The following is a 25417-nucleotide window of genomic DNA, read 5'->3' on the forward strand; positions in this document are numbered from 1 at the left end:
CAGTTAGGTGCAGAAGTCCAGGTTGGTGTTAGCATGTTTTTTACCTTTGAAGATAGAAACCCAAAATTATTTAAATGGAGAATTAGTATATCATCTTGTAAAAGGGTATCTCAGTTCCCTTTCTAATTTTGTTCTATATCGTATATGCATAATATGCTTTGCGACTGCTATAAAGAGATGTCAAGAAAACTGCTTGAGTCACAGTACTGAAATTACTTTCTGAAGTAGAGATGCTAAGCAGTACATTAGGTGAAATGTATACTAGTGTCACCTAAAAAGGAAAGGGAGTTTGTCCACTTATTCAGACTTTTACTAACAAGATTTTATTTGTGGATGATTTTGATCTGTTTAATATGTAACTTAGAGTTCAAATTTCAGGTGGCAGAGTTATTTCACAACTTGAAAAAGCGAGTCAGAGCATTTAACATGTGTATTAATGCTCAGCCATCTGCCATGGATCAGGAATGTGTATACAAACAACGCTTCATTTTGCAGGTAATGCTTTATTGACTTTTCAGGAGGGATCAATTATTTACAAAATTTATAACTGGATTTTTATATACTAGTACTGATGAACTAGTATTACACCTGTATTTCAAAAATCTCTGTAGATTTTGAGATTGCAGCTGAAAAAAAATCTCTTTTTGATAACTTAAGGGCAACTCATGTTACTTTTAGTGGTTCAGAATTCACACTACATTGGTCCTCTGCTTGTCCCTTCACTTCCAACAGTTCATCAAAACAAAACCAAGTCATTCTGAGATGAATTAAACCGTATATCTAGACTAATCTTTGCTAAAGTCATAAAAATACTCTAAAGAATGATGAATTGTGTTGGAAGGCTAAGAACTGACAGTTTTGCAAATGATGTTTTTACTTGTTCTATGTGCTGTACTTGGACCACCACTGGCTTGGTTAGTTATTGAGGGCAGCAGGGATTAGATGTCTTTCAGCTATTGTAACTTTGTCACATTTCCAATTAAATTTGTCTTATTTGGACTGATTATAAGTGATTTTATTTCCAGACTTATTTATCATTTCAGTGGCAATCGGTTGTGTAAGCAGTGAACTTTTTAGAGTAGAATTGTTAAATACTGCTAAGATACAACGTGAAAATCAAACAAGTTTCACTTAGCTATTTTATGTGAATTTATTTAAAACTGAGGCGCTTGAAATCAAGGCTAACAATTATAGTTTCCATAGAGCAAGTCTTCGTACAAAAATATTAGAATGTTGTAAAAATGTTCTAGAAGTTGAACTCTTTTCATGCTAGTATGTTTTTTAAGGATTTGCATGAATTAATGTTTAGTCTGAAATGACAGTAATTCCTGGAAAGAGGCAGGAAAAAAAATCCTCATATGAAGATCGGTCGGTCTCTCTATGTTTCTAGCTTATCTCTTTTTAATAAACTGAATATAATCTGCTGTGTTTAAAAAAATATTTTCTTGATTTCAGGTTGTAATAGCTGGTGCTTTCTATCCAAACTACTTTACTTTTGGAAAATGTGATGAAGAAATTGCTGTGAGAGACCTTGCTGGCAAAGATCCAAAAACCACTGTAATGGTATGTTAAGAAGGTGAATGACAATAAAGAATCAGTAATAAAAATAGGTAGGTTTTGGGTGGTATTTTCAAGTTTTGGTCTGTCTTGGGCAAGGACAGAAGTAATTATCTACTCTGATCCTCACTTGGTCAGTTGCCTTCTCTCCCATCTCCCTTTCTTCCAATATAATAAACGTTGTGTGGGTGGGCAATTTTAGAAGAACTCCTACTGAGGACTGCTTCTATGCATTTGATTGCGAGTCTTGAACAGGCAAAAAACTTTCATAAAACTAATAAAATATTTGAAAAACAGAACAAGACTATCAAGGGTACCTTTTTTGTGAATATTTATGGAACGTGTTGTTGCAACTTTAATGTTACTTTTTTGTAATCCACTTAGTGCGTGGCCTACATGCTTTTTGCTTTCAGGTTACTCAGGTATTGCACTCTGCTTTCTTATCTTCTGCTTTCAGAAATATTTTTTATCTGATTTATGAATAAGTGCAAGTTTGAAAAGGCTGTGTTGATTTTGCAAAATGGTACACAATCTAAACTGGGAAAATGTTTGGTGTGGCTGAATTAGGTATAACACTATAAAATAACCATGACCTATGCTTAAATAAAACAAACCTACAAACAAGTAAGACTCAAACAATAGACTTGTACTGACACAAGAGAAAATAGTTAGATGAAGAGGTAGGCAAGAAACTCTCAAAAGCTTACTGCCAGGGAATTTTGTCATGCTTTACTACTTACCTAAGAAGAGAGGCTAGTTCTATACTGAAGGAGATGCTGGCATGGTGATGTGTGTGCACACATTTGTGTACGTTTTTGAAGTTTTTAACATATTGTTTCAGGATATGGAAGCAAAAAAAAAAAATCCTGTTTAACAGACTAGACTCAATCTTGTGGAATAAAGACAAGATTAATCTTGGCACAGCAACATTATTAAGATGAAACTGTTAGATCTAAGGAGCTATTTGCTTTTGATGTGTGTAATTCTTGATCTACTGATACATCAACTGCCTGTTACCTTAAAGGAAGAAGTAGCTGCTGTGTCTTCATCAGTGTCTTCATCAGTGTAAATGATCTTCCTGGGCACAAGTGCTGCAAGTTTCTAAAGCTCCCAGTTCGAGACTCTTCTTATAGCCATATGATGCTCCTAATGGTGTGTGCCAAAGCTATAAAAGACAATTATTCCTCCCAGTCTGTGGTCTCTCTAAACCACCTTGTCTTGAGGCAGTTTCTGCAGTTTGACCTAGACCGTGTTTTTGACTAGCAGCTGATCTTAGTACTGTGACTTCAAGGTATATGAAGATTTTCTAAAAATAATCTGTTTTTTCTTGTGTAAGATTGTAATAACCAAAGAGAAGAAAACAGTTGTATAGCCCCTGAAAAAGACTTCAACGTGTAGAAGTTTAAACTTGCTAGCTAGGAGTTCTGTGATTCTGATGGAGATTCTGCAACTTCCTATGGGATCCCACCTACCCGTTCCCTGAATAAACCAAACTGTGCTGTCCTAGGCTTCAGGATGTGTATTCTGCTACTTGTCTTCCTCATTCTCCTCAGGATCTTGAGCTCCCCTCTTTGTTGGTTGCTCCAGCCCACACTGCTGTTGATTATCACTTCTGTAACAACTTAGTTCTACTTTGTTCGGTAATAGCAGATCTGGAAGAGTCCTGTTTGGCTCATGACTGGTGTTAAGTTACTTTCAACACCCTTCAGAAATCTAGGAGCTTGTGTCCTGCCCTTCTAACAGGTTATCAGGGAGCTTATTGACTCCCTCTAAGATGCAGGGTCTGTGATCTGGAGACCTCTGCAAGTTACCTAAAGATCGTCTGCTTCATCTTGACTGGTGCTTTGTTATGAATTCCCACTTCAGTGGACAACCTTTACTGACTTTGTCTCTTATTCTGCCCCACAAAATAATGGGGCAGGATAAGAGCTCTGCTCTGCACTTTACATTTGACCTACTCCACTCACAGGGCAGACCAGAAGGTTGCTCTTTGTCTATCATCCCCAAGAAGCATGTATCCACCCATAAGTGTCCAAAGAAGGGCAAGGAAGCTGGTGAGGGGTTTGGAGCACAAGTCTTATGAGGAGTGGCTGAGGGAACTGGGGTTGTTCAGTCTGGAGAAGAGGAGGCTGAGGGGAGACGTTATCGCTCTCTAGAACTACCTGAAAGGGGGTTGTGGCGAGGTGGGTGTTGGTCTCTTCTCCCAAGTAACTAGCAATAGGATGAGAGGAAACCGCCTCAAGTTGCACCAGGGGAGGTTTAGATTGGATATTAGGAAAAATTTCTTCACTGAGAGAGTGGTCAGGCATTGGAACAGGCTGCCCAGGGAGGTGGTGGAGTCACCATCCCTCGAGGTATTTAAAAGACGTGTGGATGTGGCACTTCAGGACATGGTTTAGTGGGCATGGTGGTGTTGGGTTGATGGTTGGACTTGATGATCTTAAAGGTCTTTTCCAACCTTAATGATTCTGTGAAGTGCTCTACAGTTCTGCAAGCTGTCCCACCATACCTCAGTAATTCAATACGTGGTAGTTCTGCCAGGATATGCAGGGCTGTAGCTCCTCCTGTTTTCCAGGCTATACACTGCCTAGGATGTAGTTCCCAATGGTGGACAGGGAAGCATATGAATTCATTGTTTTTGTTACAAAAGGAGAGATACTAGACAGCTGCTAAGAAAAATTATCAAACAAGCATATACAAATGAAGCTGCTTCATTTATAGTTAAAGAAAACATTTATCTAGTGGTTTGAGGCAGTAGGGCAGCATTAGCAGCAAAGCTCTGATTTTATTATCTTGTGAGATTTTTAACTTTATAGCATTTTTGGAATTTGTTTGGGTTTAGATTGCATATCACTATTGCAGCTCAAGTGAAGGAGACAGCGAAGTATTTAGGTGAACTTAAATAATGCATTAAAATAATTGAATGTATGCAAATCTAACTTTTTCTTAACAGCTGAAGAATATTCCTCCCTATGGATATCTATACCACAAACAGTTGCAGTCACTGTTTAGGCAGTGTGGGCAGGTAAAATCTATTGCCTATGATGGATCAAAGTAAGTATAAAATACTTTAAATATCCTGCCTTTCTCATGTTCTCAGTTAGGAATCTAGTAATCAATTTCCTTCTTTGTCAATGGTGCACTGACAAAATCAGTTTATTTCTTCTCATCTCTTTGGAATCAGTAATTTATTTTTAATGTATTGGCTAGAGTAAGAAAAGTGGCTTTGAAGTTTGGTATATGTTAGAGTAACATTAGGTAAACTAGCTGAGTTAGAGACCACCTTCTGTTTTGTCTCTTCTGTTGTCTAACAGTGGACTATAACTGCAGCTGATCTGTCTGTTATTTGTTTTTAACTTGTATACTGAATTTAGCTCATTTGTACAGTCAGATGGCTTTGTGCAAAAATGCATGTGTATGTTTCAGCTAATTTTCCAGCTAACTATGGACTGCAGCTGCCCACAGTTGAATTCATGTAGCCTTTCTTATACCTTTTCCAATTTTTAATTCTTTTCTTATTCAGATATGTTTTCCCATCCTTTCTATTTGTATTAAATACACTCAGTAAATTTGCTATGTGCTTGTGAGAATGTTAGAAAGTTTTTATAACCATCATCAAAATCAAGTTTTAAAGTGCATAAGAGCAGTAGGCAAAGCCTGTGAAGAACATACTTGTTACTGTTTGCTGGCCTGCTAAGATAAAGACAGGGAGAAGAAATGATGGGTTTGTGTTGGGGTTTTTTTGTTGTTGTTGGGTTTTGATTCCTCATCATGTATTTATTGCAGTTTTATTTGGTGGGTTTTTTTGAACAGGGCTTTTGTGGAGTTCTCCCGTAACCCAATGGAAGGTTTTAAGATTCTTCCTGCAGTGTACCTGTCAGTCAAGATGTCACAGCTGAAAATTCCTCTTGAGTTGAACGTTCATAATCCAGATTACATTGAAAGGCAATTGCAAGATGTGAGAGCTGCAACTGTGGAATCTCTAAGGTAATTGTATTGCATACGGAAAATGGGTTTCTTTGCTGTGTAAAGTTGAAATGAGGTCCATAGGATTCGGTGAGCATTTCCTTGGCAGTATCACCAAGGAAGACATGTTAGGTTCAAAAAACCAGATGTGTAAACTTTGTGTAAGCAGGCGATTTTTGCAGGACCAGAAATAACACGATTGTCTTAAATACTGCTTTATAGTTAAAGGTGTTTTACTGTAGTGAGTCCACACCTGCTTTTGCTGGAAAAAAACTGGCCCATGGATTTCATTGCTATATACGCTGTCTGTGATTCTCAGCTTCAGGTCATACAAGCAACTTTGCTAACAGCAGTCTGCCTAGTTCCTGATTGATTTGCAGCCATTTTAATATTTTAAAATAAGAAATCTAACATAAGAACACAGGAATGAACTGGAAAGGTTAAAGTGCAGGTGAATACTTTACTTACAGTTGATTCTACTTAGCTTTTAATAAAACATTTTAGCAGTTTCACTGTGTCCGAAACCACACTTAAAAGTCCTTGTGAAAATTAATTCTTGAGGGACCCAAGAAAGAAGTCTCCTAGGTTGGAAGACTAATTTTAGAGTTTTTAACTTTGTTAACTGTGTCAAGTAAAAGGAACTTTGTATGTAAAAAAGATAGATAAGCTGAATTCATCTTTGTACTCTAGTGTACTCAATTTATAAAAAAAAAAAAAAAAAAAAACAAAACACAAAACTTAGAAGGCATGCCATAGCAAAAAGCCTCACTATTTAACCTTACTACTTTGGATTTCTAATAAGTTGATGGCACAGTTGCTTCTTGTATGTATCTTCCTGTGTTTGTTCGTGATGGAATTCAGACAGTTTCTCTGTAGTATGTTAGTTCTGCATGGTCATTTTACATTCTAATTGAATTAATATATTTCGAAATAGAACTCATTAAGTACATGCTAGAGAAGCAAATGAAAGCAAAAAACTTCTGAGTTTTCACTTGAGTGAAATATTTAGCATCTTTATTCCATAAACTTTTTAGAGTAAATGTGGACTGTCAGAAGCAGACAGTGGAGCCTGTGGAAATCTCATTTGGTACTTTACACCAGTCAAAGATGATCCCAAATCGTCTTCTGTCCATCAAGATAACGGAGGTAGAAATGTTTTACATCTGAAGTAGGTCATATCTAATAATTGGTACCTAGATAACTTTGCAGAGATTAATATCTGACAAGCTTAAATGAAAAAAAATGGGTACTGATAATGTTTTTAGCACAGAGGTATCTATAAGAGGTATGGAGAATATTCTTGGTCTAATTCTTAGTAATTCTTTGTTAAACAGTACTTGCACTTGACAATTTGTGGGATTTGCTGGCAGTAAATGTTAGCTGAAAATAGGCATGAATGTAAAGAGTATTAATGGGAGAAGTAAAATATTTGCCTACACTATAGAAATGACAATCAGTAGATATTTGGGCCATTTAGCTGGTTATTATTAACTTTTCAGTTTTCTTCAGAAACTGTAAATTTGATAAATGAGATGAATTAACAGTACTGCATGCTCATTTGGTAAATTTTGCATGCATAAAATAGTGTGTTAGGGGAACATTTATATATAAATACTTCTGAATTCTGAAGATGGGAATTTTTGAATCTTGTATTAACTATTGTCTTCTCAACAAATTGAGTAATAGCAAGCAATACATATGCTGTTGAAATAAAAATAATAATTAAAAAAATCCAAACTGCTGAGCGGAAATTGTAAGCTGAAGTATTAAAACAGCTCTTGATAGTAGTGACATGTTTATTTTCTTCATTTTATTTATCTAAGTGTCTTGGATCAAAAATGTTCATGCATTTGATCAGATACATTCCAATCATTTAGCTATCTATGCTACTTCGGTTTAATACATCAGTTTTAATGGTCGTCTGTATTGTAAATAAAGATTCTTTTTTTTTTTATTACGAGCAATTGATCAGAAATGGTATATGAGTTCAGTAAGCCATTTGAAAAGGTGACTTATTTTATTAAATTTGATTTAAAATAGCAGTGTGTTCTTTTCAGTTTCCTAAAGGATGGCTAATTGTAACATTAACACTGCCAATTTGCTGATAGATGTAGCTAACTGGTATTCTTTCACTAATAAAAGTGCACCATATCTGTATGTATATGTCTAATCAACTGTATACCTTGTATTTTCTATATGTTGATTTGCTTTAGAAAAAAATGGAAGCAGTCTTTTCTTAATTTTCTGTATTTTAGTAATGCTTATATCAGGGTCTGTTTAGATGAAAAGTGTCTTGCAGTTGCACAGCAAATAAACATTTTAAAATAACATCTAATTATGAGAGAGAAACGCTCCACTGCATTTTTGCAGTATAAGAACATTTCTCTGTGTGTGTCAGGAGTCAGAGTGCTTTCATCTATTTTGCTCAGATGTGTTTTTTATTTGATGTAGAAGAATAAAATAAATTAAATCTGATATTGTCTGATTTTTATACTTCCAGATAGTAGAAGTTGGACACTTCTGGGGTTACAGAATAGATGAAAAAAACAGGACTGTACTCCAGGCTCTAACTGCTGAAATTAACTACCAGAACCTGCTGGATTTGCCAGTGTCTCCACATCCAGAGTTGGTTTGTCTGGCACCTTTCACACATCTGGAAAACAGAGGATATTACAGAGCTCGTATTCTGTATGTTTGTGGAGATTTTGCTGAGGTACAGTAATATGTCATATTAAATTGGTAGGATGTGATTGGGTTAACAATCTTGGAGCTATGCGTTATTTTTTACGAAGTGCTATGTTCATGATAATTACAAATATTCTAGTAAAGAAATCTGTATAACTAGAACTAAAATAAAACCTTAATAGAATGTTGCCAGAATAGGTGAATTAGTTTGTTGCCAGAACACAGGAATAGTTTAGTATGAAATTGGGAGGCTGTTGATGCAGTAAAGTGTCTGTGCTGAAGCAGACCAAAGCGAAATAAAGACTAAAACCCCCAGTAACTTTGAAAACATGGTAAGGAATGCTTAGATCAGAGTCCAGTGCTGTGTTGCTGACAGCAACCCCATCACTTCCTCTTCATAAATACATTGAGATCCATCTGAAAAGTTAGCTTCTTGCTCCCACTGTATTGGTAGTTTTCAGTCATTCATGGCCAGTTTGTCTAAGCTTGTTGTTCTGCCAGTGTTTCTTCCCTGGTTTATATAGGTTTTCTTCTTTCCCTCCTCTTTGCCCTTCCCTCCAGTTTATTGTCTATCTTTTTCTTCCTGGACTTTGTTTTACTAGTTGAAGCAAGCTGCACTGTTTCTCATCTGACATCCTACATTGACTCTCTCTTCACCTGATCTCCATCTCACTCCTCTATGTTGTTTTGGCCTCAGTTTTCTGAAGCAGCATTATGTATGCTCCGGTACTTACAGTTCTGCCTTCGCTTATGCAATGCTGCTAGTATTCGTCTTCCAACACAATGTTTCTCCTCTACATTAAAAAATATTTCATGTGTCATATGCCACATTTGCCTTTTCATAGCTTTTTAGCATGGGCCACCTCTTGGCATCTTATACTCAGTTTTGTCTCCTTGGTAATTTCCATATAATTATAATTTATAAATAATAATGGAGTGTTTATATCCAAAATTGTTAAAAATTCTAAAGGATATGATCTTTACTTCATGCCATTTGGTTTTCCCCATGCCTGTTGAGTTCTTGAGTCCATTCAGTGTGATCTTTCTTGTATCAGTGTTTATGGTGCTGAGTTCTGTATCATGAGCAAATTCATCGGAACGTTTGGCTTTTTGTGCTGAGATCAGTATTGGAAATGAGTGCCACAGTTCAGGAGTGTATTCATTTTTCAGGCCAATACTTTTCAGCAGTTAAAGACAGACTGTTTTTTATTTTTCTAAGATTGGCCTTTGCACAGCCCATTCTTCCTTTGAATTTCTTGATTTCTTAATATTCTTGAGTATCCCCACTATAGAGTTAATACTGAGCATGGTAATCTGTTTAAAGTCATAGAAAGCTAGTGAATAACAGCGCTAATCTCATCACTTCCTGTTTTGCATTTATAACCAGTTATCCAATCAATATTAGCATTTGCTTAACTAAAAGCAATTATTAGGTAGTACCACTCCTTAACAGTAAGTAAAGTTACACAGACTTAATTGCTGGGGGGAGAGTTAGAGCCTTTCAGAGAAATTTGCCTTTTCTAGGTTTAGCAGAGTATTTGCATTACCAGTGTATGTTTAAGCCAAGGAATCAAATAATAGACATGATAAAATTTGACCTATTATTTTTGACATGATTTTATTTGCATGTTTTCCAGACTCTGAATTTGATTCCATATCACTTGACAAGATTGTGTTGTACTGTAATAGTTAAAATTAGGTTGTTGCTTTCCTTTCCACTGAAGGTAGCACTTTTAATGTTGTGGAATCTCTGTGGATGGTCTTGATTCTTCTTCCAGGTTTTTTTTGTGGATTATGGTAACAGATCAAAAGTGCCTTTAAAGAAATTAAAAGAGATTCCAAGCAGTCTTCGGGAGCTTCCTTTCCAGGTAAGAGTGATGGCCTTTGCTGCTTAATAGATATTTTTCATGTCTGGTCTGGCAAACAGAAATGTACTTCAAGTCATAATGCTTTTCAGAATTAATAATGAAGTAACATGTATTTTGCTAATGGGAGTGCTTACAAACCACCTTCACTAACAGGTAGATAAATGTTTTCTACAGATGTATATCCACAGAGCAGTAATTCTTATGTGTAAGTGAATTGCACTGCATTTAATTGTAGAGAAATGTTATCCAGCCTTTTGTTTTCATGGACATTTGCTGGTGTGGGGGTGGGTAACAAAACAAAAGAAAAAGCAAAAAACAACCAGAAAGCCTGAACTTGCTGCCTGACTGGATGTAAAAAACATTTGTGTTCATGTTCTGTTTGTTTGGGTTTGTTTTTTTTTTTTTTCTTACAGAATGTTTGAATTAGTCCTGTTTCTGTGGAGACAACATAGTGGGATCTATCTCCCACCTGTAATCACTGGAACAGCAAAAGGAGAGAGGAAATTGCTCTTAACAGTTGCCTTTTGCTGCTTGTTGCTTTTGGTTATCGGTTTCTTTGCTGTCCATCAGTTACTTGAGAAGTAGAAGTTCTGTCTAGGAGAATGTTGTTCTGATTCCTTTATGGCCTGGTAATATGCAAAGCTGAGGAGTGACAGACTGAGCAGCAGATCAGCTTTGCTTTAGTCTAAAGAACTTCTGTGCAAATCAGAGGCTTATACAGCGTAGAAAACAGCCCGAGAGGAGAAACTATCAATGACTAGTTTAATTTCTTGCTTTCTGCTTAAACCTAGCTGTTCCTACTACAGATAAGTGGCAGCATAGTATCTCTTCCTGTCTGCATGGCACAAGTCTGCTGTGGCAAATATCTTGTGTACAGTTACTGTGCAGAGTATTTTTGCTCCATCAAAGCGCCTGCTCAGCTACACTGTTAGTTACAGGACAAATACATAGGAGGTACCAAATTTAAATTTTGCAAAGCTAGAAGTCCCTGTTCTTGCTTTGTGCTCTTTGCTAATCTTTGAACTACTGGCTTTACTTGGATCTTCTCAGACAGAATTCTCTTGATATTTAAATAGTGATCTGTAACACAAATCTGAGGGACTTTATAGCTAGTTTTTCAGAAAAATAATTCTATTCAGCTATGTTTACAAATAAAGTAGCTAGAGACTGCAAGTGAAATTCAGCTTCTCAGTCCTTGTTCAGGTATGTTTCAGCTAATTGAAACAGGTGTATCATACTAACTTTATCTGAAGTATTTAATGATGACAATGAGAAATAAACCAGCAGAAGTATGGTTTTGTTTTATTTTATTTATCTCTTCTTAGTATTAGACCTTGACAGGGTTAATTTTGTTTGGTTTTCTTTTATAATTGATTTTAAAAAAGAAGTAGAACTAATTTTGGCAAGAAGCATCATTTTTTGTGTTTTATTCAGATGTATTAAAGGAAAATGTATTTTACTCTTTAATGACGATTTTTAATGATAGGCTAGGGGGAAAAAAAAAAAGTATTTCTGTTGTAAATTCATTGGAAGATATAATTACAGATGGTGATTGTGGAAAGGGGTCAAATGAGAACTTAATTCTCTTGCCTGTCAGGGACAGAATAGCTGCAGAGGTCTTGCCAAGTTTTCTGTTACCTTAGTTGAAAATCACTGTATTGTAAAGTTTTTTCCAGAGAAAATATCTCTGCACTCTTAAAGTTTTAATGTGGATGGTGAAGTAATACCAAATTAACTTCAATTTATGCTCTGTTTGCTCTGATTCATTAGCAATTATGTACAATATTGAAGTGATGTGAGATCTAATGTGTAGCAGCATTGGCAATGACAGAATAGGAATTATGCCAGTAGCTTTACAGCAGTCCTAGGAATTAACATAAGCCACTGCAATAATTATGAAGTCATTTATAGTTATTATTTCAAACAGTTTGTTGAGAAAATGAAAGCTTTTCATGCTGATTCTCTGCTCATGCAAGTGTTGTTTTCAATGTTTTTGCTCTAGGCTTTAGAATTCAAGATATGCAAGATGCGTCCATCTGCAAAATCTCTTGTGTGTGGGGAACAGTGGAGTTACAGTGCTAGCCAGAGATTTGCCTCACTAGTAAATGGCTATACTCTTCTAGTGAAGGTGTATTCACTTGTGCATGGTGTTCTGCATGTGGATGTTTTCCGTTACTCGAGGTGCAAAGACCTTGTGAATATTCGAGATGTGCTTATTGAAGAATGTTATGCTGAACTAGCAAAAGAATCATATGAATCGCAAGTATGTATCGAGAAAGCTGCCTCTACTTCTCTTACACTGATTTATTTCAGCTCAGGCTGTCTGAAGTCCTGAGAAGTTGAGCTGAAGTCTTGACTAATGCCATAGGATTAGGCAAGATTAATACTTGAATGGGACAACATACTTTTATGTGTGTGTGCATAATTTGTATTGAACTGTTGGGCAAAAGCATTGCTGCTTTGAGACACCTTTTAAAAGAGATGTTTCCCAGGAGATAAAAACAGCAGAGCAGTTCAATTGATGCCGTTTTGAAACCTTGAAATAATGTAACTGTTTCATAGTTTTAACTGTCTTCCATTTTTATGTTTTATATAATCTGAAAAGTGAGAAGAACATTGTTTTTTTTATTAGTATGCAAGTATGCATGTTATTTGTGCAGGACCTTTTTTTAAATTTTTTAAACACACAGGTGTTTCATGGTTTTAACACTCTTACATTGTTATGTAGCAAAGCCATGATTTGCTGGAGGCGTTATTTTCGGATGAAGTAAAGAAAGATGAGAAAATGCCTGCATCTTCAAGAGAGGAAGAAAAGCATCACATGGAAAGATTGTTAAATGTGTTTTCTGACAATAAATCTGGTGCACCAACCCATAAGGTAATTTGAGTGGTTGGTTTTAGTATGTCATTAAATGACCCTGCTTCTCACATTGTTAGAATGGAGATGAAGACTTGAAAGTACCCTTAATAACCAAAGCATACTTGATGCCTTTCATAGTGCATTCTACCTTCTGTTGGTAGAAAGCTGTAATGTGACCACCATTGCAGACAAGTCTATTGCAACTTCTAACAAAGTTTTGAAGCATCACCTAAGAGCTAATGACTGTTGTAACACATTCTAAGGCAGCACTTCAAACCACTGCAGAACGATGATATAATTGAAAAACTGAACATAATGTTTCCACACGTGGTAGTCTTCATTATATAAGCTACAGCAAAAAGCAAGATTACAACCCTATCAATTTTTCAGAAAATTTAAACATCGTTTTTACTATACACAGTGTTTCGTTCTTCCTCAGATAGCAATAAGTAAGCAAGTAGGATAGGTGATGCAGTGAACACTCCAGTAAATGATAATAATGAAGCAGTGGGTGTTTCTTCCAGTGCCAATTCCAAAGTCTGAATTTATTCTTATGTATTTTGAGATACCTAGTCACTACTAAAGCTGGAATATAAAACATGAAAACGTGTGTCCTGTTCTGCATTCAGACTGCAAGTTAAGCCTTGTCTACATTGTAATTCTTCTCCCATTTCAGACCTGACAAAGTTTCAGGCCTTCAAGCACCTAATTGTGCTCGGTTTACCCACAGGAGTAATCCTGTTTAACTACTCACTTCCATAAAGTGAGATATTTTCAAGACTAAACACCTGCTTATGTAAACAAAAATGACCTGATTTTGTTAGGTGCTCTATGAAGTCTGAACTTGTGGGGTTTTTTTTAAGCCAGAGGAAAGTCATGAATCCCCAGCACCTGTGAAAATATTTTTGTTTAGGTGCCTCAACAAGCAAAATTTGCTTTAGATGGATGAAATGAAAATACTGTTTATCAACTTATCAATTTACATGCCAAAATGTGTGTTGATTTTTATTTAGAAAGGATTTTGTTTTGGAGACATCCAGGTGCTGTCTAACTAGAATATAATTTGTTCTCTCTCTTTGAAGGTAACAGTTTTTGGCCCGTTCAGTCCTTATGAGGTGAAATGCTACAGTATGACTAGAGTATCCCAGTTCAGGTATGAGAAGACTTTTACTGTGAAGCATAGGCACGTTCTCAGCAGTTATTTTTGATAAGTATGCAAAAACTATCCTAGTTACTCTTACAGATTTTTACAGAACTCTTATTCATTGAAAAGACTGAAGTAGTCAGGCTTGAACTGCATTAATATGCACACTAGTGCCATGTAAAATTTTAAAAGTAGTTTTATTAAAAGTGCTTTAATGTCTTACAGAGAGATTATTTATCAACCATCATATGCATCTGCTAAATGGTATTCAGGTAGTCTTCAGCCAGTAACTGCTATCCATTGTGGTTGTATTGTGAATTTGAAATAATTCTTTTTTTACATCTTTGTATAGGTTTTGATTTTTTTTAACGTTGAAAATGTTATTTCTTCCCCAGAAGTGCTTTCATACAAAAGGAGAGCATAAACTCTGTTGTTGTCCATGATGCTCCAGAAGATCACTTTCAGCAATTGTTGGTTGCTGCTTCTTTATCAGCAAATGCAACTGGTAATGGTTAATAACAGTTTCTGTAGACTTTTGGTTTTATATGAATAGTCCTGAGTAAATATGTCACTGTAGTTCTACATTACATCTTTTTGAGGTTTCATTTTCATTAGATACTCCTTAGATTATTTTTTTTATTTGTTTGTTTGGTGACAGGATCTACTGTGATTTTAGAGGAAACATCTTTGATGCCTCCTATTCCTGGCCTGCTTGCGCTCCTCAGTATGCTGTTTGCTCCTGCTATAGAACTCAGGTATTCATGCATTTTAAAAAGTGATAATTCTTTTTTTTTTTTAGGACCTTCATAAATTGGTAGCAGATTTTTTTTTCTCTCCTTTCAGCATTTAGTATATTCTTTTCCTGCTCGTGTAATTCTTGTATCTTTTGTCAGTTTCAATGCAGTATGTAGCTAATGTTCTTGTTTCAGGTACTTATGAATTGGTGCTGCAGGCTTTACCCTCACAATAAGGCAATACAGTTAATTAAAGTTTAATTTTGCCCATGTATGATTTTCTGTTTGAGTTTTATGAGTATATGGTTTCATAACCAGAACTTTAGTTTTGTTTCATCACTATATTTAAAAAAACAGCATGACTAGGTGTGAATGCCTCAGTTGTTTCAGGTTCTTTAAAACACACCTGTGTCTTGCTTGGCATGGCTTACACAAATTCATTTAAGTCTGTCTTCATATGAGTTCAGTTTCTTCATCTCTAGATGAGACTGTTTTCTTTCTTTTTTCATATAGGGTTGATAAAAGTGGAAAATATTTTACTGGTGTTCTGTGTGGTTTGGGTTGGAGTCAGACTTGTGGGGCTCCACTGCTTCCAGAAAATGACATGGAGCTGACGTTTGATGTGCATTTTGGAGTTGAAGACATATCAGAGGTAAAACATGCATAAGAATTTTTGCTGTAGTGGGAATTAACTCAGTGCATCAGAGCTTGTTAAATCTTAGAGTTAGTAAGAAAACTTGGTTTTAGCTGTGGTTTTGGGTTGTGGTTTTTTTTTTTAGTATACTACCTGTTTATAACCTTGGATTCTTGTTGGAAAAAAGTTACCCCCTCCATATGCTTTGAACAAAATAAAATACTATAAAAAAATACATTGTACCCTTTTCAAAACAAAAGCATTGATTTTGCACTAGTCTTGTTAGTTATGTTCTTAGAGTTATTGTGGTTTTTACTGATTAGCCTAGCATTCCTGATGATTTTTTTACAGCTCTGGTAAGTCATCTGTATCAAGCTACTTCTCCCAGAGCAGATCAAGCAAACAAGCAATAAAACCCCCTGTATTCCTCATTACGGCCTTTTTGCAACACATAGACAGAGATCTGTCAGAGGGAAGTATGCACATACTCTGCTATGCAGGACAGTAAGCTGTATGTGACCTGTGCTTCAGATTTAACATGTGCTGTAGACTGTGAAGGACCTCACATGCCAAGATTAGTTCTATGTACAGAGCAGGTACATTAGGTGATGACCAGTGGTTTCGAGAGGCTTTTTAAGGACGCAGTGGACATGCTGGTGCACATACGTGTGAGCTATTGTTTTCTGAAAGCACTGACTTGGTCATGGCACTAGCCAGAATGGTAACACCAGGCTGTTGTGCATGTGAAAATTATGAACAGATAGGGAAAATCCTTAAAACTTTTACAAAAGGAGTTCTGTGGTGGAAAAAATCTGAGCAAGTGGTAGCCTCTATGTTTTGTGGCATATCTGAGTAACTTGAAGATTGTCATATCAAGTGGCTGAACTTTAATGTCTTTGACCAGCAGAGATGCATCTGGAGGATGAAGTGTTTCTAAAGCTTCAGATGTTTTTGTCCATGTTAATAATATTCTACTTGAAGTTCAGTGGTGCTACTGCCTCGACCACCTTTGTCAGTGTAATATAATACAGAACTAGTGCTGCTTTCAAGTGCTTTAGATTCTGTCACTGGTATTTTTACAGATAAACATCCTAAGGACAGCCATTAATAAGCTGCTCTGTGAATGTACAGCATATTCTGGACAAGAGAGGATGACACAGCTGCAGGAAAATGTTCGTCAGAAACTTCTATGGTAATAATTTTGTAGAAATAAGATCTTCTGTTTAACAGCCTCAGCAAAAACAAAATAAATGATTGCTTGAAGCATAGCTCAGATTAGGCTTTGGGGAAGTAATATATGTTCTCATTTAATGAGGCATTTCATTTACTTTCTAAATAAAGCAGTGTACTCAACAACTTTAGACTTCTTGTGGAAGCACTGGTTCTTCAGGGAAGCCTGATCACTTAAGAGTCATAAAACCTGGACTGTAAAGCCTGTTCTACAGGATACTACTTCTGATGTATCTTTGCTTTGTGCACCCAGGACAAGGCTAGTAAAGTCCTATGACATAAGAGTGCAGAAGGATTTAGAATTCTTTCTCCCTGTACATTAAAGTCGAATTGTGTGTGCTGCCGTTCCTCCCTCAACAGACCTGTGTAGAATAGGTGTTGGCCAAGTTTTAATTGCTGGAAGCCCCAGGTTAATTTACGAACTGAAGTAAGGCCACCTGCACTTTTTTTCCAGGAGGCCTCCCAGCTTCTCATAACTGAAGCAGTGGTTCTGAAAAGACTATTGTTAGTCAGTGCAGCCAGTCTTGAGAATTTTTTCAGCTTGCAGTGAGTGGGAAGTGTTCAGGGGTGCTGGTTCAATGAAGTATCCCAGTAACAGCTTCTTCTAATGTCTGCCACTGCTGAGCATGCTGTGAAAAATCTTCCCTTGTTTGTAAATGTAGTGCTGTGTCATCAGCAGACTTTTCTCATCCTTACCTGGCTCTGTATTGAAGAGATTTCAGAAAGAGCTCTGGCTCAGCCATGAATTAAGAGTTATGTTATGCTCTTGAGTATTGGCCTCATCTCTAGGAGATGTGACCTTTTTCATGAATAGAACTTTTCTAAAGTAACTGTATGCCAAAGTGAGGCAGTTTCTCATGCTGATAAAGATCAGAAGCCTTTAAGCTTAGCTGCCCTTACCCTAGGTTATCAAAATGATTATCAGAGCAGCTGTTTATGCTGAGTTTTCAGGTGTTTCTTGGTTTTGCCTGTACCTGCTCAGTTGATTTTTTTTTTTCCCCAGCTGTGGAAAAAAAACTATTACATTCTGTTTAGTTGGAAGAAAGTACCCATACTTCTTATTTCCAAATTTGAAAGATAATTCAGTGTGGTGCATTTTATAATAAATTAACAAGTACAGGGAGAAGCCTTACCTTTTGAGGCACTGGAAATGAAATTAAAAGAGCACAAACAATTGCCAGAATATGTGGAGTTACCTGTTATATGTTAACTGACCAGCAGACATGTTGGATACGACAAAGGGAGCAAGGTGATTATTTTTGTTTTGGGCACTACGCTGTGTGTGCCACCAGTGGGACGCACTGCTGCTCTTCTCTGAGTCATGGCAACTTCCAGCCAGCTGTTGCAGTGGGTTCTGTGTGCCTCCAGAAAGCGGTGGTACACCTTTGCAAAGGCTGTAGCTCAGAGATGCATGCTGCTTGCGCTTTCAACTTAAGGAGCACTAGTGCAGGCTGACGGTGAGCTGTTCGCATTTCATGTCTGCAAAACTCTTGGTAAAATACCAGCTGTCAAGCATACTGCTGATGCAATATTTAATTTCCCATTTGTGTCCAAGTACCTCAGGCCAGCTGGTGTCTGCATTGCCTTTGGACACTGCTATGTAGTACCATGCTTAGGCTTCAAAGCTGGGTGAAGATGGCTTATGTGATTCATGTGGTAGTAAGTGTAGGGGGAAGTCAAAGAAAGTGGATAGGCAGAAAGCAGAAAAACCACAAAACCTCTCTGGAGGTCACTGTGACAATAACAGGAGTTCATGCTTGGACAGCAACAATATATGCTAAATTCAAGGCACAGTAATGTCACTGCTATTTCTTTATACATGTGAATACTTGCTACTGTTTTTAATACTGTTTGCTACTGTTTTTTAATAGTGTTTAATACTGGCAACCTTTTTTGGGTTGATTGTTGAGATGTCTCCAGCCAGCTGGGAGGGGAAGGAGCAGCCTGCACAGCTCCTTGGTGCAGGTCCTCAGCGTTGACATGTTCCCCAGTTCAGTCAGTGCTGACTGCCTGACTCAGTCATTCTCATCAGCCTTCTGGGCTGTTTTTCTTTAGTTCATAACTTTCTGCGTTAGTGTCTTCTCTCTTGGAATCTTTGTGCTTTTACTGTTTCTGTTCCAGTGATCCTACAGCTAATTTTTTTTAGCCTTTTTGAAGAAAGAGACAATCTGGTTATTGTCATGATGTCATCTTTTCCCTTGTGTAAAATCTTTCTCTGTTTTCAATATTTTGTTCTGATTGTACTTTGTTTTATGCCTTTAGAAAAAACCTAACCTTTCGTTAATAAGAGCAAACATGTAAAAATTTAGCCTGAGCAGTCTTTCATAACTTCTTTCCATCGAAAGCTAATTTTATTTACAACATGTCACCACGACTTAAGACTAAAATCAGTGTTTGAAAAACACATCTAGACAGAATTAATTAAAGTCTACTACCGTTGTAGTTTGCACAGCTTGAGGAAATAACTGGAGCAGACAGACAATCTATAGTAATTGAGTTGTCATGCAAAACAAAATACCCTAAAAATAGCTGTATTATACATTCTAGTGAATAAGCATGCATAAAACTTACAGAATAAATGACAGTTGCAAATTCTAGTACTCAAATTTTTTAAAAAATTATTTTCTTTAAAAGAAAATACATTCTGATACACTTAACATCCCTGTGACAATTTGTATTTTGACCTCTTACACTAGAGGGGCAAAGTACAAAGAAATGAACAAATAAGACTAGATTAACAAGGAAATTCTAAGATTCCTTCAGCACAGGTACCTCGTAAATGCCTAGTTGTAACTAATATAAAATCATTCCTTTGTATGTATTAATCAAATACAAGTGTATTTCTTAAGGCTATTTTTATGTAATTTCAGTTTAATCTGCAAATCAAAACCTCGAGATATAATTGTTCCTACATGGTATGAGAAGCCATATACATGGAATCAGGTAAGGTAATTGCTTTGCTTTTTTTTTTATGTACGGTTAGTTGAGAGCTCTAAAAGGGAGAATTTCCTTTGGAAGGATGTCTGTTTTCGAGTATTGAATCTAAAGATACTGAAAGCACTACAGAGTTGGATTTACGGTGTAAGAACTATTGTGTATACATCAGTTTCTACTGATACCCTATTTTTGTAGACCATTTAGTTTGGGTCTTTTGTTTTTTAATTTTGTGTATACAAATATTTAGCCTTTTCAAACAGAACACTTCATGAATTTTGCGTTGAGAGAGACTGAAAAAGCAATTTTACATTTGTTGGAAGTTAAAATTTTGTAGTATTCTATTAAGCAGCCGTGGCCTAAAAGAAAAAGATTGATGCATGTTCCTTGTTTAAGATTTATCTGAAGGCAGTGCATCTTAATTTTATTTTGGGTTGCTTTGCTTTCAGATGGCTTTTCCCTTCTAAGCAGACAGAAATGTGGCTTGCTTTAGAATGAATGTGGTGAGATCAGATAGGGCAGTTTTCTCGAAATAAGGGAGGGTTTCATAAAGCTGAAAAGTCTAGCTTCCTACTCTGTTAGGAATCTTACCTTTCTTTCTGTAAGGGCCTCTGCAGGCCACTAGGTTTCCTGATGAACCAGTACATTTTCTTAAATAAAAGGGCGTGAGGAATTACTGAGTGCAGCAGTAACATTTCTACTCACATTGTCCCTATGCCTCTCCCACCCTGATGCATATAAATTAGGGGATTAGGTCTCCCTTCCTGAAAAGTTTGACAACAGTGAATGAGCACCAAGGGCACATCTTTCTAGTAGTCATTCAGTGAGGGGTTAGTGTGTCGTGATATACTGCCTTGAGCCAAAGTGTTTTGATTTTCCTATTTCAAATTCAGTTGTCCTTGGTCTATATATGTCTATATCTTGTCCTATAATGAAGATAATCTCCTATTCAGTTATATTGGTGTTTAGCTTTTTATAACAAGTTAATGTATAGGCCTTGGGTCTGAATCTGAAGTCTGAAGAGTTTCAGGACATCTTTCTTACATCATCACATAAAATACTACTGGTGATGCTTTGGAATTGATTGTGGAGTGGTATTCTGACTCGGGCAATCCATGAGATACAGTGTTTTATAGCACTGGCTGTTACGATGAAATCTGTGGCATGGAACTGAAATGCCTGTATGATTTGAAACTGTCAAAACTCTTTCTTAACTATGTTAAGTAGGAAAACAGTATTAAGAATGCGTTCTGACTTTCATCTTTCTTCTTTTGATTAGGTGGATTCTCAGCGTATCATTGACCAGTCGGAAAAGCAGCATGAAAGAGGAATTGGTCTTTATCAGCTACATAAGCTTGTTGTGTTGAATGTTTAAATATTTCTAGAAGTCTTTCAGAGGAAGAGGTATTGCAACTAGTCTAAAAATTACTTTTGTCTTCTGTATAATCCTTGCGTGTTTGTTTTGCAATGCTGTTCAGTAACATTAGTGTCAGTGTACTAAAATACAGTTTGGAATCTGTTAATGTTTTTTTAAAAAGCTAAGATTTGTTGACCTAGAGCAGACGAGTTTACTCGTAAAACAAACTGACTTAAAGAAGGATGTAATTTTAATTTTAATAATACTTCTGAGCAGGTTTATCACAAGGTATGTGAAAGACAAAGCAAATCTAGGTTTAGTTGTTCATTTTCTGCCTAAAAGCTTATATGCCATGGGGCATGGTTTTTTGTCATTAACTGCAAGTTGCATTTTCCTGTTTTCTTTGTCATTAGTTTTTCAAAAAGCCATACAACAAAGGTGTTTGGGTTTTTTTTGAACCAAAACCTAGAGGTCAAAGGAAAATGATGATCTAGATTATGTTCTGATACAAAATATAACTTCATAAACTGGGTACAATTTTTTTCATTAATTTTTCATGCAGTAGCATATAATATATGGTTTATTTTCCTGTATGGCAGAAGAATGCTTTTACATTACTGATTTATGACACCTTTGTTTCATTCTTTCCTCTTATTTTTATCTGAGAGATCTTTAGCCCTAAAAATGAGGTCAGTGGCTTCAGAATAAAATGCATAAGTAAAATAAAATGTATTTCTCTTCCGTTGTGCAGTCATGCTTAATAAAAGCTAAATTTAGTTAATAATGGTATGTGATGACATTCACAAAATAACATGAATACAAAAACAGTATATGGAGAAGTATTAATCTTTTCACTATTCACGCAACGATTTGAAGATCATGATTACCCAGTCATCCTCTGAAGGACAGAATCAATGGTAACCATAAAAAAACATGGAAGATTTGGGGAAAATAAGGGGATGCTTTTTAAGCTGTACTTAAACAGAGGGGCAATTGTATAATAGGCAACTTTGATGGCTTATTATAAGCAATACTTCCTTAGACCCATTTTACTAATTCTTGTGAATTACAAAACATCATTATAAAGATAGTTGTAGTAGAAAAATTGCATCTCAGGTGGCTTAGACAACAGTATTTCTTAGCTGAGTGTTGAATGCAAATTAAGTGTTGCAGTTAAACACTTGGAGGCACATGAAATAGGCAGAATGTCAAATCTTTGCTTTGTCTATTAATGATGGGAATTTCTGTAGGAAAAGGTTAACTTGGTAATACCAAAAGGCATGATATAAATAATGTGACTTATCGCAATTCCTCATACAGAACACTGAAATTGAGAGTTGAGGGGAATATTTTCCATATTTAATTTTTTTCAATTCTGTGTGTCCTGGTCTGTTCGTGTGCCTGTGGTGCCACCTGGTGGGGTGTTACTGATGGGCTCCTTGCTCCCTTTCAAATGTCTGCTGAGTGTTGTAATGCTTTTGGTGAAGAAGAGTTACCGTGTAGTGGCTTATGTCATAATAAAACTGAAAGGTTTCTACTCTTGTCCTTATGATGAGAGAATAACTCCCCTACAGTCTGGTAACACATAACCTGCCACTGGTCAATTGAGAAATGAGAACGGTGTATTAACTCTTTAAGAGCTCCCAATTTTGTCCTGGGTACATAATATGCCTGCAGATGTCATACATGACAGACTATCCTTGAAGGACACAGAACATCTTACAAGTACGCCTTGCTGGGAAATGTTATTTACTGACAGATGAAAATGCTGTACTGAAATTTAAAAAGCAGCAGTTGTATTTTGTGTCTATGTAAGGTAAACAGGTTCAGGATTTCTCCCCTTAAGGTTAATAGTATATAGCACTGGAGAAAGAAGTATTGTAAAATAGTAGTGTCTTTGTATGGCTATAGAGCTGATCCCAAGTCAACCTTGTGCCTTTCAGGGGTTACTCCCGTAAGAAAAAGGCCATGACTGCTTGTCAAGATTCCTTTTATCTCCAGGTGCTTACCAATATCTAGCAGAATGAATTTTCACTTGCCACAATTTATTAGTGATCATCCATATTTATTTATTTCTTCTATTACGGAGTCGAAGGTAGAAATATTTGAATCTATAAATGGTTAGATCAACCCTCTTGAATGGCTCCAATAGTAATGATAAAGAGACAAAAAGTATTGATAGGTGCTCCACAAGTCTGAAAATGTGTGTATTCACTATTATTCATAACTTCCCCCACAGCTACAATAAGATCAGGTAGCAGCTTTAAATCAAAAGGAATTTTTTGCCATTGCAGGTGAATAATTTTGGAATCTACTGCCATAGGCTGTACTAGAAACCAAATATATAAATAAATAAAGGAATCGGAACTCCAGGGAAGGCAGATCCTTCAATACCTGTTAAAATCGAGGAACTTGAACTTCCTACCCTACTGGATTCCAGAACCTAAGCAAATACACTGAAAGAATGCCTATATTTATCCAGGCGTTTCCTTTTGGCAGATATAAGGGTGGAGTTTATTGTTTACATATCCTTTTAAAGATGCTGTAACAGGTCAGACTAATAATTCCATCTGTGATTGAAACATTCTGGAATCAGCAATAGTAGAATTACATAGTGTGGATGATCACTTATAGAATGAGATGTCATTTAGCTAAGTCTACACCGGAGAGAGTTGTTCGGGATATGTAGTCTGTGTTTCTTGTCTTACTCTTCCACTGCCTTGTAACTCTGTTTACATAGGCATTTGCAGTGGAAAGGAGGTGGAGGCACAGCTGGTGTTCTCTGCCCTCAGGTCTTCTGCAGGACTTCCAGGATGCAGGTGTGCCATGCAAATACAGACACTCCTAGCCCAGGATTCCAACTAGAACATTAGGTGTATGAACCTCAGTAGCTGTATGTGATTATGGACAATTACATCCTAAAAAAACTCTGGTTGCTACGTGATCAATGACTTCTCATTTCTTCTGTAAATTAGTATCTGAAAAGAACTTGAGTTAATTACAAATCATTTGAGCTGATACTAGATTTGGCAAATAGCCCAGATACTTTTTTAGTTTACACTGAAATCTTGCGTTTTTTCTAGATTACTACTAATCTGGTTACATTTGGATTAGAACAAATAAGTGAGATTCACAGAAGACTTTTGCCAGCCTATTCATTTAGTCTTCAGATCATTAAATAATAATAACAAAGGATAGTGTTAAAAATTATACGAGCGTGTGAAATGCAATACCTTTCGGAACTACAGTTCGAGAGATGCGCTATATGAAATCTGTGACTCTGGAGGAAATTTGAGAAGCCTAAAGTGGAGTGATAAATAAGCTGTATCTGAGAGAGTCCATCAGTTTCTATTTGTGAGGGGTACAGCAGCCACTGATGTGGAATTTGTTGGTGTGGAACAGTTTTATCGTTAGTTTGAAGTCTGTCATTCTTGCCACAAGAGACAATGATAACATTACTATCCCTCAGTGACGAGAAAATGTGTTCATAATCTCTTCAAGTTCTTTTAAGCTATTACAAACACACAATGTTGGGTCAGCCCAAGCCAGCTGCTTGCATTCAGCATCAATATCTTTCTTCAAATAAGTACATAAATCATTCTTTATCACTCAGATTATCCCTGTATTTTTCCTGTGTCCATAAATGTTGCAGAGTAAGATGGTTTCAAGAAAGATGTCTTCTAAGAAGAGTGTTGGAGACACACAGAAGAGTGTTGGGAGACAGGGAAATGATGAAAAATGAACAGTGGGAAAGCAGTGTGAATGTGTGACTGTCCACCTCAGCTGGTGGTTGGCACAGGTGAGCAGCAGGGGAAGGTCAGGATTGCTCAGAGATTGACCGCATAGCTAAGCTTCAGGGTTTTGCTTTGGGGGTTCTGTATCTAAGGGTCACCCACAAAGCCTTTTGGGAGAGGTTGATAGGGGACCTGGGAAACAGAAAAGAATCTGCTGTGGATCTCAGCATAGAGGGAGTGCTGCTAGTCAGATGGGCCCCGGAGTGCCCAGGCTTCCTCCTGGCCCCAGCTTCCATTTTCACTTCTTTTCAAGGTGCACTTGGCCTCAAATCTTATTTCCATTAACTACAGCAGCGGCTACTCCAAGTGGACAGAGGTTGCCAAAGATGAGAGAAACGGTGTCTCTGGTTCCTAAATTGCTGCTTTATTGTGCTTGAGAGCACTCGCCCTACGGTTATCTCGGTATAGTTGTATTGTTATGATGAACACCTGTACACAGTGAAAGGGAAGAGGATACCATTATTAAAAACAAGCAACAAACCTGGACAATGTTAGTCACTCAGGTTTGCCGTAGTGTGGCGGAAGGAGACCCGGAAGGGCTTTGCGGGGAGCCGTTAACATGCCTCTGCTTGTGAAATCGAGCCATTTCAAGTGTGCTTGGCCTTCCTTGTGGAAACTCGGCACTGATCACAAAGCAGGGTTAGGAGCTTCACG

At 36.8% G+C, this 25417-nt stretch overlaps 1 protein-coding gene across 1 annotated transcript in view; it reads left to right on the forward strand.

The window, feature by feature from the left end:
* The window catches only part of TDRD9 (tudor domain containing 9), a 66980-nt gene extending 45993 nt beyond the window's left edge, over positions 1 to 20987 (forward strand). The window contains exons 21-36 of the mRNA XM_010292980.1: positions 379 to 495; positions 1456 to 1563; positions 4511 to 4611; positions 5371 to 5544; positions 6558 to 6669; positions 8024 to 8236; positions 9987 to 10076; positions 12079 to 12339; positions 12805 to 12954; positions 14019 to 14089; positions 14476 to 14585; positions 14739 to 14835; positions 15328 to 15466; positions 16531 to 16640; positions 19549 to 19621; positions 20892 to 20987. Coding sequence (XP_010291282.1) covers positions 379 to 495; positions 1456 to 1563; positions 4511 to 4611; positions 5371 to 5544; positions 6558 to 6669; positions 8024 to 8236; positions 9987 to 10076; positions 12079 to 12339; positions 12805 to 12954; positions 14019 to 14089; positions 14476 to 14585; positions 14739 to 14835; positions 15328 to 15466; positions 16531 to 16640; positions 19549 to 19621; positions 20892 to 20987 — 2022 coding nt within the window. The remainder of the gene's footprint in view (positions 1 to 378; positions 496 to 1455; positions 1564 to 4510; positions 4612 to 5370; positions 5545 to 6557; positions 6670 to 8023; positions 8237 to 9986; positions 10077 to 12078; positions 12340 to 12804; positions 12955 to 14018; positions 14090 to 14475; positions 14586 to 14738; positions 14836 to 15327; positions 15467 to 16530; positions 16641 to 19548; positions 19622 to 20891) is intronic.
* Positions 20988 to 25417: the final 4430 nt, after the last annotated feature.

This window comes from Phaethon lepturus, unplaced genomic scaffold, assembly GCF_000687285.1.
Source record: "Phaethon lepturus isolate BGI_N335 unplaced genomic scaffold, ASM68728v1 scaffold7678, whole genome shotgun sequence".
NCBI lineage: Eukaryota > Metazoa > Chordata > Aves > Phaethontiformes > Phaethontidae > Phaethon > Phaethon lepturus.